Raw genomic sequence first — 14,247 nt, 5'->3', positions numbered from 1 at the left:
CGTTTTCCTTAGAGAGGCCGAGGGTCTCTGCGCAGTTTTCTGATCCGACACCCAGGCCTCACGTTTTCCCTGGAACTGGGGAGAGCATGGCCCCCATGTCGGGGTTCTCAGAGAAACAGAGCCATCGGGACGTGAGCGTATTAGAGGGACTGAGTTTACAGATGCGGCCCCTGGAGCTCTGAAGGCTGCAGGTCCAAAATCTGCAGGTGGACAGCGGGCTGCAGACCCAGGGAGGAAGCAGTGCCCTGAGACCTGTTGGCAGGGACACCCAGGGCCCAATGCAGGTTATGCTCCTGCAGTCCGTCCTTCCTGCCCGCTGTGTCCTGGGAGGGTGACCTCTGCAGATGGCATCACCCGGGGTCACACCCTCCAGCTTCGGGTTGGGCTGGGACAGTGGGGCACAGGCAGAGTGAGGGACACAGAGGGAAAAGCCGCACTGTCTGTTCTTCTCACTCCTTCCCTGCTTGGCCATGGTTTAGGGGCAGCCATGTCCCTCTGCATCCCTCTCCCTGTGGCCTGGCAACCCCTATTGGATTCTGGAACCACTGTGTCCTTCCCCAAGCAAGGGGCGGTCATGGCCCCTCATTGTCCTCAGTCCTGGGTTATTCCCCACCCCTAGCGGCAACGGTGCTTTGGAAACGCGTTTTTTCCCAGGTGGCCTGTCAGAGTGGGACCCATTTTGGGGACACAGGGGCTGGCAAGGGAGCCTTGAGCTTCTCTGCCGCAGGCCTCTTCTGGTGGGCAGTGGCCCTGCCTTTGGGTCCGAGTGCTTTCTGAGGAAGGGGCATTCGGGTGGCCTCGTTTCGCTTCGTAAGCGGGTGTGTGAAAGCTGATGATGGTGACAGTTGTCTAAAGTAACAGCCACCATGTCCCTTGAGGTCAGGCGCTGGGGCAGGTTGCTCTGAGCGTTGCTGTGAGCAGGGATCCTGGCTGGGAGTTTGGTCTGTCGGAATGGGCCCTGGGAAGGTGAGGAGAACCAGGGTGCCTGGTCTATGTAGGGGCCGGTGGGGGGCACCCAGGACCTTGGTTCCTCCCAGCTCAGACCCCAGCTTCTCTTGGGGCAGTGGCGTCAAGGAAGGGCACTCATGTTTGCCCATGTTCTGTCATTTCACCCTCACAGTGACCTTGTGAGGGAGACATCATTCCCCCGCTTTTCCCATGAGGACACTGGGGCTCAGAGAGGCTGAGTTATTTGGGGTTACACAGCAAGGAAGCAGAGGGATTGGGACTTGGGGCCAGGTTTGTGGGCTCAGCTGCATTATTCCTGCCGCAGGGTCATAGATGTAGGTGACGGGGTGACAGTCAGGGAGAGGCTGGAAAGAAGAGTGGAGGGAGGCCCTACGAGACTCATTATCAACAGCCCAGGCCTTGCCTCCTCCCCCAACTATGGCTCATTTCATTCAAAGCACCCCTGATCTGTCCTTTTATTCCCACGAGCTCTATGCACAAAAAAGAAAAAGAAAAAAAAAGCCAGGCTTTTCCTCCCCGTTGCGCAATGAGGGAATGGTGGCACCGAGAGGTGCATGACTCGCTCACGGTCACACAGCCTTGGAGCAGCCGACGGGACTGGAACCCAGGTCTCCCGGGCGGCCGTTGTCATTCATGTCGTGGACTGTGCACTCAGAAGACATGACTACGTCAGATAACTGTGTGTGAGGAAAAAATTACCAAAAAACCCGAAATGTTTGGCCAAAGGACATGATTATTAAACTGCGACCTCACCACCTGCCGGGATTCTCCGCAGCCACTCACTGTGAGGAGTCTGAGGGTGTCTCAGGGAGGGGTGTCCTCATGCGGTGGCAGGGACGGGGCAACGTCATGCATGTGGTGGAATCTATTTTAAAAATACATGTAAAAAAAGGCTGGGAGAATATTCGAAGTGGCGGCTTCTGGGAGGGGAGATTATAAGTGTTATTTCCTCCCTTTCCTTCTATTTTTTTAAATATTTTCCCAAATTCCTAAAATGCACATTTCACCTGCAGCAGGAAAAGTATACCCCTCTCTATTCTAGTTTTAAAAAATACATCTGGGAAGCAGCTCCGGTGCCTTCCATGGGTTTTCGGGGGAGGCACTGCCATCTCCTTCTGTGTTGGTGCGCTGGGAGGGGCTCGGGGTCGGGGAGTAAGGAGGGACATCTGTGCTGGGAGCCCCCAGAGTAGAGCCCCCACGTGCTAGTCTGCATCTCCAGGGCAGAAGGTCTCCTCCAAATGAGACCACTGTGGTGTGACAAGGGGCGTTTGTGCTGGAGCCAGGGAAGGTGACCGCCCACTTGACTCCCAAACTGGCCACGGCTGGGCCCCTCACTGTACCCTGAACGTGTCCCTCTGGCGGTCCTGTGAGAGCAGGCAAGGCTAAGGTGACTCTTCCCACCCCCAGGGGACCAAGTCCATCCCCCATGTCTGCGGGGACACAGAGGCGCATCCGGGGCAGCCCGCTCTCGCGCCTCAGTCGTCCAGGTGCTGTTCCTCCCAGGTGGAGGTGGGGATGGCGCTGTAAGGGTCCATGATGACCTTGGCGCAGCGGATGATCATGACGATGAGGAAGAGGCAGAGGAAGACGAAGCAGGCCAGGGTCAGTCCTTTGTCCACATCCACGTAGATGGGCTCAGGTGTGGGCTCCTCCATCGCAGGACAGCAGCTGCAGGCTCCTCCTCCGGCTCCAGGCTGGCTGGTACCATCTTCCGCTCCTGCAGAGAGCCAAGCCGTGGCAGGGAGGGTGGTGCCCACTGGCCCCTGGTGGGGGAAGGGCACCAACTCCCTCTTTATCTGCCTGTGCCCCTGGAGTGATAGCTTGCTGCCCCCGCTGCCCTGGACCCACCTGCACCACCGCCAGCCCTGAATTCCTGGAGCGCTTAGCTGCACACGCACTGCATCTTCAGTTAGTTATCTGATCCTCCTGGCAGCCCTGGAGGCCAGCTAGGCAGCTATCCGAACTACAGTTTTATAAACGGGAAAACAGACCCAGAAAGGGGACGTGACTTACCCAAGGTCCCACACCCCAAACCACAGGCCTCTGCAGGTCTCCCCCGTTCTGTGATGGAAGCAGTGGGGATCCATCTCCCCCACCCCCTCAGCAGCTGCAGGAGGACATGGGCACAGGCTTCTGGCTGGCTGGTCCTGGCACACCTGACACCACAGGGGACCATGCTGTCCCCTCCTCAGACTCGCCTCCCTCCTCGCCTGTCCCCAGAGGCACTGACCTGCTGGTTGGAGTGGTCACCTCTTTATTAGGGCCACGGGGTAGGCTGGCCCCCTAGGTGGGGCTGCTGCAGGAGGAAGGGGGGGTGGCGGGACATCACAGCCGGGAGCTGGTGAGAGCAGTGACCTTCCCGTGGAGAGCAGGCACCAGTGCTGGCGTGGCTGAAACACAGCAGGACACAAGGCCAGTGACCTCCCAAGATGTCTGGCCCCAAACGTGACCTGGGCTGGCGGGAGGGCCTGGCATGCACAGCTCCTCCCTGGGTACCACGGGGGTGGCCACCACGCTTTATTCTAATGCTGCTTTTTCTTTTTCTTCTCTCTTTTAAACATTATAACTTTAAACAAATTATGGTAAAACTTGAATAACAAAATTCACCATCCTGACCAATGCTAACTAAGGGTTCAGGTTAGTGGAATTAAGTGTGTCCACCACACACAGTCCCTCCCACCGTCTGCCTCCAGGGCTCATCTTGCAAAACTCAGACTCCGTAGTTACTGGGGCGGTTTGGGGTGGGGGGATGGGGTGACAAAGGGGAAGGGATGGAGAAGTACCGATTGGTAGTTACAGAATAGTCACAGGGGTGTAAGTGCAGCAGAGGGAATAGTCAGTAATGTAATACCTGTGTGTGGTGCCGGGTGGGTGCTGGAAATATCCCGGGGTCACTCTATAAAGTATACGATTGTCTAAGCACTGTGCTGTACCCCTGAAACCAGTGTCACATAGTATGAAGTGTAAATTGTAATTGAAAAAAGTTTTTAGCCCTGGCCAGTGTGGCTCAGCTGGCTGGAGTGTCTCCCACACACCAAATGTCGGGGGTTCGATTCTGGTCAGGGTGCATACAGGCGGCAAAGGATTAATGTTTCTCTCTCACATTGATGTTTCTCTCTCTCTCTCTCTCTCTCTCCCCGCCCCCCGCCCCTTCCTTTCTCTCTAAAATCAATGAATACATCATCGGGTAAGGACAAAAAAATGTATAATCACTGACCTGGTCAGTGACCCCCCTCACGCCATTTCACAGACACAGAGACTAGAATGTAGGGGAAGCAGAGGCTTTCTGAGTCCCAGAGCACGAGAACAGCTGACCTCAGAGCGAGGCCCCGTTTCTGGCCCCAGCCGGGCCTGTGCCTCTGGCCTGTGCGTCGGGCCTGTGGCATCAATTCCATGGGGCTCTCGGGGAAGGGTGAATGGGCAGCAGTTCCATGCTGCTGAGTTTCACAGCAAGACTCAGTCTGGCCTCTCAAACCCTGACTCTGAAATCCTGGGCCTGAGGGAGCCTCCAGTTAACAGGGGGTGCCCTGCACAGACTGCAGAGGTCAGACCCAGAGAGAGTGCCTGGCGACCCTCCCCTGTCATCGTGGGGCCAGGGTCGGAGCCTCTAACCGGGTGGCAGACCGCAGAGGAAGATGCAGTGTCTTCCAGATCCTTCTGGCTGGAGGGAATGCCAAGAACAGGAACTCAGGGAACAGATGTGCCTCCCGCCCTCCAGATGGCGCGCGCTTGCTAACCTTAACGCTAGGAGCACGAGCCCTATCCGGCTCATGTGCAAGTAAGGATGTGACACCCAGGAGGGAACACAGCTGCTGTGTCCTGGGAGCTGGGAGGCTGACCCCCCTGCCCGCCCCAGCAGCCAGCTCAGAGGTCCCCAACACAAGTACATTGTCCTTCAGCACCGAGGCTGCATAGCCACATGTTCCATCTGTCAGGTTCTTGAGGTGCTGGGGGTGAACTTGCTCCAGGATGAGTGAGTGTTGTATCTGTGCCCACCCGGCACCCTTGTCTAAGTGTGCACCAGACCCCAGTGGAAGAGGCCGTGAGTGACAGCATGCGGTGTTTGTCACACAGGCGGGTTGGGAGCCTTGGACTTGTAAGAGATGTTATCTGTGACCACGCACACCGCAGCCCCTGTCTGCCAGCACTCTGAGTCCTTTCTGCCACCTCCTCTTCACTCAGGAAGGAGGCTGTGCCAAGTGCCCTTGCCCGCTCCCCTCAACCTGCCACCCAGAGCAGATGTCAGTGAGCAGGGCCTGCACTTGGGAGCCTCCAGGGCCTCCTAGGTGGCCTGGCTGTTGGGGACTGTCATAAGCTTGAGTATGTCAGTTGTTGGGTAAGTGCAGAGTTAGATTTCTCCAAAGTGTGCTGGAAGTCACACCACTCCAATGGTGCCGAGACACTGCACTCCCCGGGGAAGGCCCTTTGCCTCCCATCGCCGGGGGCTGTTCTCTGAACCAGGCCCAGCAGTCCTACTGGGGAGGTGTGGGTGGCCAACCATGGGTGAGTGTGAGGGGTGAGGGTGTTTGGGACCCTGTAAGGGCAGAGTCTTCACCGGCTGTTTCCGACAACAGCAGCAAATGTCTTGGACAAGAGGCCAGAGCGGTCCTCTAGGGTGAGATGGGCAGCAACACATGAAGAAAATCCTCACTCTGTAACACCATCATCGTCCCTCCTTCCCTGCAAAATGCCAGGAGTAAAAGCATCTCTGTCCTTGACCCGCAAGGGTAAATAATGTCACTGAGAGCCAGCGACATGAGGTAGAGCATGTGGACCTGGCCGTCTCCATCTGGGCTTCCCCACCAGTCACCAGCTCCTCCTCCTGGTAATGGGGCGGTGACACCCAGCTCCCGGGCTGGTGGCTCAGACGCAGTGGTAAATATGGAAGAGTCTTCTGCGCGAGTGGAAGGCGCTGCCTGGATGTCCCTGGGAGGCAGAGCTGCAGGAGATGAGGAGAGATGGCCTGGGCCATCTGGAGCAAGGAGTCAGGCCTGTTGGAGGGTATCACAGTGGGCCCGGCTCTGCCACCCTGCTGTCCCCCGTCTTGTGCACAGAGACCGTCTCTCAGCACCTGGCTGAACTTCACGTCCTAGTGGCCAAGAGTGTGGGCATGGGAAGATCAATCCAGCGCGATGTTATTAATTACCCTTCTCTGTGTGGAGTCCTTGAAAGTGTCTGCCTATTTTCTGCTGAGTACCAAGCCATCCCACTCAGGCTCTGCTGATGCTGTCTCTCCCCTGAGCCCAGCATGCAGGATTGAAATGAACAGATGAAGCCTGGGAATTTATGTGCATAGCCCCATGCTCAGGATGGTGGGGGACACTGGTGCAGGATGTGTCAAAGTCAACAGAAGCGACAATCATCCTTTTAATCTGGATAAAAAAAAACCCTACACAGGGGCAGCCTGACCCAGGGTGGACTGTGGGGGACTGGGCTCTTAGCGGCCTGCTCCTCAGGCCGGCAAGGGGGACTGAATTCTCCCAGGAGGACATGCAACAAATTCAGAGGCCTCTGTCCCAGGAGAAGTGAGGCCCCAGACTGGGCAAGCTCTTTCCTGAGTCTGTGCAATGAAGACAGCTGCAGGGGGACTGGCCGATGAGGACCCGGTGGCTGTACTCAGTGCTGGCTGCAAGAATGAGTCAGACCCAGACACTGCCCTCTGCGATCTGAGCAAAGGTGAAACAGTGACTAGGAATCACATTGCTAATTGGTTTCCTGGTGATGCTGATGCTGCTGGTCCGGGATCTTTCCCACAGACAAGGGCAAGGTCGGCCCTAATTCCGTTAGGTACTTACCCCCGCTACGATATCATCTGTTTTCCAGCTGCTCCACGGAGAGGGACAGCATGTAGGGACAGGAGGAGGGACTGGAGCCAGTCCTTGGCTTTTGAATCTCAGCCCAGCCCCGTTTACTGGCAAGGCGCCTTGGGCAAGTGATTTACCCTCTCTGGGTCCCAGTGTCCTCATGGGTAAAACAGGGGTGACGATTAGAGCACCAAGACCATGGAGTCGGAGGGTCAGAGGGGTGACGTCGATAAGGCACCAAGGACCACCCCCCACAGAGATGACTGTCCACACCCGGTGCTGCTGTTCTGCCCTGGACAGGTGAGGACGTGTGGCCGGGATGCTGGGGACCTCAGGCCTTGGACATCGAGGCCCTCTAGGCTGTGATGCCCGCCAGCCCACAAGGCATGCTGCTGGGTCAATTGTGCGTTGACCTCAAGAACGAAGAGGCAATTCTGGTTATTTATTCATAAAACAAATAACAGTTATTTGTTTTGCTTACAAATCTGGGTTAACTGGGCTCAGCTGCATGGTGTCCCTCACTAGTTGTTCCGACGTGCAGTTACAATCAGCTGGTGGGTGGGCCTGAGTCCTCCAGAAGGTTCCCTCACCCACAGGTTCGGTGGCCAAGATGGGAACATTCACGCAGCCGGGGCCGCGACAGGCTCCGCTGACCCCTGACATGTTGGCCCAAGGGTCACAGCCAGTGTCCCAAGAGAGACCAGCAATGGCCATGTGGCCTTTCCTAACCCAGACGTGAAGTCATAAAGTGTCACTTCTGCCACATTTTAGACATTGAGGCAGCTGCAAAGGCCCACATATGGGGCCTTTGGGATTATTCTCTTCCCAAAGAGAATTTGGCACATATTTTGAAAGCACCCTGAGGCTCTGTCCCTGAAATCCGCCTGCTTGCTGCTCAAATTGCTCAGAGCCCTCACCAAACTCTCTCTCCAAGATGTTTCCTTGTGCCTCCCGCCTGTCCCCACTGAACCCCACGTCTCGTGTTCGTGATCTATTTATTGGGCTTCGTTCTCACAGATTCCAGTTATGTAAGCAAGCAAATGAACAACAGCACCGGAGAGAGATGTAGACGGCGAAAGTGCTGGAGGAACAATGAAAATGATGGCTACGCACCTGGGGTCCTAGGGACTCATTAGTTCCTCCTTTTATGTTCCTCAGCATTCCCTCGAAGCCTCCACGAAGTGCATCTGTCTGTAACTGGGACAATCAGAAAAAAAATTTTTTTCCAGAACAAGTATATTGAAAACTAGATGTTAAATGTTTCTTGTTCTGAACCGAAATCTTAATAACTCAGCTGTTCAGCTATGAAAGCCTTTGCCCTTCAAAGAAGCACACTGCTGCTCCAAAGTCATTCTATAAAAAGGGGAGAAAAGTACCATAACAGATCCGGGATGAACAGAAATAATCCTTCTGATATATAGGTTGAAACTGGAGCAGGTTCGGATTTTTGCGGTCAAAGAGTCATGGTTAGAAGAGACACTCCCATCAGATGTGGGACACAGGTCTCTGTGGGTCATCCCTCTGCAACCCCCGGGGCTGAGCAGTGAGGATCGGCCATGTCGGCCTGGGCGGACGGTGGAGCTTTGGCTCCAGGCAGTGCCCACGGCTGACTGAGTCGTGACTTCTGTGGCAGACGAAATTATAGGGCGAATGAACTGCGGATGTTGAGAGATTCGGAGTTGAATTCAAGCCTAATTTCCTAAGCAGGGTCTGCGATTCTCACGCTGTAGACTCAGGGTCCCTGTGCCCCATCATCGTCCCTTTCAGAGCGGCTTAAAGATGTGCATTGCCAGCTTTGTTTCGGGAGGTTTTGGGTCAGGGGTGCGGGGCTGGGCCTTGGAATCTGCATGGCACAGTGAGCGCCCCTGTCATTCTTTGAGGATTACTCCCTCTTTGCTCATGCCACATGAGGTATGTTTTCGCTGTCAGATTCGGATTCCACGCACACATCTCCAGGCCTGCTGTGTGACAAACACAGTGCGAGTTAGCCACACGTATTCTCCTCTGTCAGCTCCTTCTAAAATGTAGGAGGTCGGTGTTCATCTGTCTGTGTGACCCATTGGGAAATGAGCTTGGAGTAGCGGCTGTCAGTGGTGGCGTGAGATCTAGAGGCAGGTCAGGAGACTCTGACAGCCCTCTGGCCCTTGTGCGCTTGGGGCTCTGTAATTTGTGATGCGTTGATTCCTGGATTGCCCCCTGCACTGTCCCCCATCCAGGCCACATTCCACATGCAGGAAGCCCTTTCCCTAAACTGCCCCTCACCCCCCAACACCTCTGCCTCTGAGATGCCTCTGAGAAGAGGGGTAGCGTTTATCTGGTGACTGGTTACAGGGTCCCCTCCCTGGGCTCACAGGTGGGGAACCTCCTCTGAGCTGGGGGTGGCGGCGCTGGGTGGGTGGCAAGCAGAGTGGTACAGGGGAAACCGATTCCAGACAGTGGTGGGACCCTCGAAATAGGGAAACCCACCCTCCCATGCTAACATAGATGCGCATCATCGCTATGAGGTGTATTCTCAGAAATCCGAGAAATTGCCGAACAAGAAGGGGAATGTTAGGAAAGTTAGTTAGACCTCACTGGGCATGTGCATTGGTTAACAGTCAGTCAGTCATCTATTTGCTTACGTGGGGAGGGGGCCGCCAGGGAGAGGCAGGATTTTCACAGCTCAGTTTGCTGAAGGTAGCAGTGTTTCCTCTGTCTCCTACAGACAGGATGAACATGTTGTTAGCGTTTTAACTGGGGCACAGGGAAGGAGAATGCACACTCCGTCACCGAACAGCTCTGCCTTACGCTCGATGCCGATGGAACCCAGGTCCTGGCCGTGGAGTCTAGAACGTGCACTTGTCCATCTGTTGGTCCCAGGAAGAAGGGCACCCCTCCCAAACATGAGTTACTAAGAGACAGGATCAGACTGTTTCCAAGATAAGGGTGGGAAGCTGAGCGGCCCCACTATTGACGGAGGTTCAGATGGCAGGTCCCTCCACGCCCTCCAGGGACCTTGTACTTACGGCTGTTCCCATGCATGGGGTCTCGCTGCTCTGAGACCTAGGACTCAGAGGAGGGGGCATCACCTTACTCTTGCAGCTTAAAACTCCTCACTGTCTTCCTGTTGCCTACAGGACCCAACTAAAAGATAATTCATGAGCCAACAGCAGGTAGTTGTTGAGGACGGTGAGACCTCACTCTGGCTCTGTGGGAAAGAAGGCCAGGATTGATTGGCCACGTCTACTCTGGGCGAGGGAGAGAGGCCCCACAGACGCGTACCATCCATTTGGAGTCTCTCGAGCACAGGGAGCTCCTCTGAGCTATGGGGCACTCAGTGTTACCAGAGGGCGCTGGATGTGAGGAGAAAGGCCACACAGCCCCAGGCCACTTGTTGGCTATCGGTGCCAACTGCTGGATGATAAACAGATGTCATCATGCCCGCCACCTGTGGTCCACTTGTCACAGCCACCTGAGCATGAAAATTCATGTCTGTGGAAAGAACATCGTATTTCAACCCCTGATGTCTGCCATGGGCCCAGTCGTGGGAGAGCTGGCACGGTTCCTTATCTCTCTGACCCTGCTGTCATCTCCGGAGGGAACGCAGGGTTCCTGTCCCTCATGCCGCCCCAAGGACAGGAAGGAAATGCCACCTGGCGTCCCTGGGCTACTGGGAGCCGGGCCTCCCTCCCAAGGGCACACATGCCTCTGAGGGCGCGGGGTGCTGCCTTAGGCGGTGTTGCTGGGGGGCTGCCCTGCTTTGTGTGAAAACAGAGATGTAGTACGGAGTAGAAAAACATTTAAAAATAATACAAACATTAAAACTGAGTAATTAAAGAACCGAAAATGTTAAAAACTCCCTTAAGCACGAGTATCATCTGTATACTGAGCGTGAAATGTGTGCCTTGAGGCCCGTCATTCGCTGAGACCCCAGGGTCACATTCCAGCTTGTCATGGGGACAGCGAGTGGGCAGGATGGGAGGAGACAGGCTCAAGGCCAAAGCTCTTGCCACCTGATGTCTCCTGTCCAGGACATGGTCCTTCTGTGTGTCCCCTGAAATAAGTTTCCCAGGGGCCCCACCTGGAGGGCTTGCAGCATCATCGTCCCTGGCAGTACAGCAGGAACCTTCCAGGGACACACCGAGGAAATCTGTCCCCGGTGGACACAGGAGCAGACTATGGAGGGGGAGGTGCAGGAGGACTCTGTTGGTAAAACACCTGCTGCGTGATCTCTCAGTCTATGTCCTGAGCTGTGATTTCCACGGCAACCCAGCCAAGGAGGCGCTAATTCCCCGAGTTTGTAAACAGGGAAGCTGTGTCTCAGAAGGAGGCCCGGGCTCCCAAGCAGCAACCGACTGCAGAGACCAGTTACAGAGGGGCCACTCCCAGGCCCCAGATGGGGAAGATGCCACTCAGTCTCCCCCTCACAAGGTGGAACTGGTGATCAGTTTAAGCGCCGAGTCTAAGCCAGGGTGTGCTCCCTGGGCAGCCTCTGGGGCTAGGTGCAGGGCCAGTTTGCAGTGCCCCAGCTCTCCTGCCCTGAACTAACCAGGGCGGGGGAGGGGGTTCAAGGTGCTCATCATCAGGGAAATGGGGCTAAGAATCATCACTCTGGGAATTATGTGCATATATAAAATGCTTGACATACAGTAAGTGCTTCACAAATGAGAGATCTGAAGCCCCAAAGGGCAGCTCATTCAGGTCGCCTGCCCAGTGGCAGAGCGAAGACCAAATGCTGACCCTGCCGGCTGCAAACCCCGAGGTCTTTCTCCGCTGTGGACACGAGATAACCGACTCCCAGGGCCCATCCTGTGTTGTCGGAAAATGCCTCTGTTCCTGTTGGCCAGCTCTCCGACTGCAGGAAGGCTGTGATGCACTTTAGGAATAGTTCCTCCCAAAACAGCTCAAGTGTTTGGAAATGGTGTCACTCCTAATGTCTTAACATGAACTCAGTTATCTTAAAAAAAAAAAAAAATCACTGCCATGGACCGTTTCCACAGCTTTGAATGCCAAGAATCGGTGCATTATGGCCTTCCTCCCCATCAGAGCTTGTTAGAAACACTGACCTCAGAGTCTTGGAACGGAGTCAGTTTTATAAGCACTGTTCTTTCTACTGTGGCCAGACAGGATAATTTAACGACATTTTCCTTGATATCATTTCATTTTCCACTTAAATCATGGAAATAGTGTCAAATTCCAATAATACTGTATGCAAAACCACCTTGTGGCTGCAGGTTTTGAGTCTGAGCTGTGACAGCATGGCCTGGGAGTGTAAATATTGGTTGGACAAAGATTAGCAAAGCAATATATTCAGAATGGCTGCCTCTCGCACAAATTCAGTAAGGAAATAAGCTGGGAAGATACAGGGCTCCCTAAATCATAACTTATAAGTTGTCACTGAGCTGCTTCTAGCCAAACCATTTTGGGGGGGCTAATTAAGCTTCATAGTATTTTTTTAAAACCCTTATTCCACCATAATCTTGTTTATTTTAAATTTATATCTCAGATACGTAATGGCTAGAAATGCGCTATAATTTTCCAGACTCATTTGAGTGTAGAACACATTAAACCTCATGCATTCATTACTTGTGTGTCGTTCAGAAATAAAAAATGCAACTGGAAAAAGTGATGGGGGAAATTAATCGTTTGGAACGAGAACAGATGAAGGCAGAGATCACACAGAGGAAACGGACAGCCTACCCACGATGTCTTGTGGGTAAAATGTGAGGTCATTGGTTTCAGAACGGTTTTCCAAAGGTAAGTTTCTGCTTGCCCAGTTTTCTTCCTGATGTGTCCTCAAAGCTGGTGTGCAGCTTATGCTGAGCCATCCTTGAAAATGTGGCCCTGATCCAAATCCAATTTATAAATCACATCGAAGGCCTTGGATGTTTGGCTTCACATTGCTCTAAACCCACTTTGCAGGTTTGCAAAGACCAGAGATCAGGTTACGGTGGTTTGAGTCAAGAGGCAGCTTAAGGTGGGGGGGCGGGGGAGGGGGCGTCCAAAGGCACAGCAACTTTACTGAGCATCTCCTGAGAAGGTGTATCACCATGGTCTTTCCCTTTCTGAACTGTCCCTTCGGCAGTACAGACTCATAACATTCAGTTCTATACCACATTCCCCAAAATTTCACCCAGCACCATTCTCCCCTTCTCCACTGATGGAGGATGAAATATTTGAAAGCTGTATTAGGCTTTTCCTCGCAGATTAGAAGAAAACCCAGCTGAGACCCGACATTCAGAAAGGCTGCCACGAACAGAACTTTTCCCAGAAGTTACATCAATGGTGACCTTCGCAGGCTACACCGAGAGAAATTGGTTCTCTGTTAACTGTCAGCCACGAGAAGGAACTGCATTTTGGACACTGAACTTGACAAGAAGAATTTCTAACTTTGACTCAGTACCAACTTATGCTGCTCAAACCCCTGCGTGGCAGAGGGGCCTAGGATCCCTGGATGGGGAGCTGATGGCTCGGCAGCGTGCTGGTGCCTGAGCACAGCGTTCTTCCATGTGTGGAGACCCGCACCGACAGCACAGCCGGGGTCACTGCAGTCCGAGCTGCCCAGGGCCGCGGCGACCTGCCGGCCCGCCCTCTCCCACCCCCGGGGGCAGGACTCGCGCTCCCGAGGAGGGGTTTCGGCCACACCCCAGTGAGCAGACCCTCTGCCTGCCTCCCGGGACCCACTGCGCGCTGTGAAAATCCCCGCACCCCAACCCGCAGGCGTCTGGCAGGTCCCGCATCCTTACCTGGAGAGGCCTGTCCCGTGCGCTGTCGGGGCCCTGGCTGGCTGCGGCACCTCCCGGCCGGGGTCGGTGGGGCGCAGGGGGCGCTGCCAGGCCCGGCTGGGCGCGCAGCAGCCCGGCTGCGGCTGAGTCAGCGCCCCGGCGGAGCGGGCTAGCCCGAACCAGCCGCCGAGAGGGGGCTCTGAGCGGAGCGGCGGCCGGCCTGGCATTTTAAAGGCGAGGCAGCTGGATGCTGTTCAAGCGGAAACGCAGGAGAAACTTCACCCCAGGCCACACAGAGCGTGGGCTGCGCGGGGAGGGGGCCAGGAGCCCCTGGCAGGCGCACGGACCAATCTGGGCGTTCCGATATTTCTTGTACGGAAAAGCAGACACCTCTCCCCAAGCCTCCGCCTGCATTATGCTTAATATCCAGACATTCCCACTAAAGTTAGAATCAAGGCCAGGACGCCGCTTTGGAAACTCTGGTCAATGCAAACTAGACTGGAGAAGAAAAAGGTGTGAAAATACAGAAATTGTGCCTTTGCAAAACCAATGTATATATTTGCCTTTTTTTTTTTTTTTTAAATCAGAAGGCAGGAGAAAAATGGTTACTATTTGCAGCAGATGAATATACCAAATTAACAGTGTTCTCTTGCTTGGTGCCCACTTAGAAACGTGGATGAAAACTCTCATTCTCACTCATAGCAAAACCATAAATAAATAGGGATATAAACTTGCCCGGGAATATGTTCTATTTTGTACACAATTTCTAG

General features: G+C 54.5%; 1 protein-coding gene across 2 annotated transcripts; it reads right to left on the bottom strand.

Annotated features, from left to right (window-relative positions):
• Nucleotides 1-1,331: 1,331 nt before the first annotated feature.
• Nucleotides 1,332-13,849, bottom strand: CTXND1 (cortexin domain containing 1). Of its 2 annotated transcripts, XM_024561797.4 has the most exons (5): nt 13,499-13,849; nt 9,395-9,471; nt 7,887-7,970; nt 3,200-3,359; nt 1,332-2,686 (listed from the first exon to the last, which is right to left on the bottom strand). In XM_024561797.4, exon 5 carries the CDS (start codon nt 2,622-2,624, stop codon nt 2,445-2,447), a length of 180 nt encoding a protein of 59 aa, XP_024417565.1. In that variant the 5' UTR covers nt 2,625-2,686; nt 3,200-3,359; nt 7,887-7,970; nt 9,395-9,471; nt 13,499-13,849; the 3' UTR covers nt 1,332-2,444. The 2 variants fall into 2 exon arrangements, with proteins under 2 accessions (XP_024417565.1, XP_045052516.1); XM_045196581.3 differs by lacking the exons at nt 3,200-3,359; nt 7,887-7,970; nt 9,395-9,471; nt 13,499-13,849 and adding an exon at nt 2,818-3,041.
• Nucleotides 13,850-14,247: the final 398 nt, after the last annotated feature.

This window comes from Desmodus rotundus, chromosome 10 (genome assembly GCF_022682495.2).
Source record: "Desmodus rotundus isolate HL8 chromosome 10, HLdesRot8A.1, whole genome shotgun sequence".
NCBI classification, from domain to species: domain Eukaryota; kingdom Metazoa; phylum Chordata; class Mammalia; order Chiroptera; family Phyllostomidae; genus Desmodus; species Desmodus rotundus.
Note: the sequence above shows the minus strand (reverse complement) of the source record. Positions and strands in the feature narration are given on the sequence as shown.

What these genes read in the sequence shown, in the direction of transcription:
- CTXND1 (XM_024561797.4), bottom strand. Translation starts at nt 2,624, where the DNA reads ATGGAGGAGCCCACACCTGAGCCCATCTACGTGGATGTGGACAAAGGA.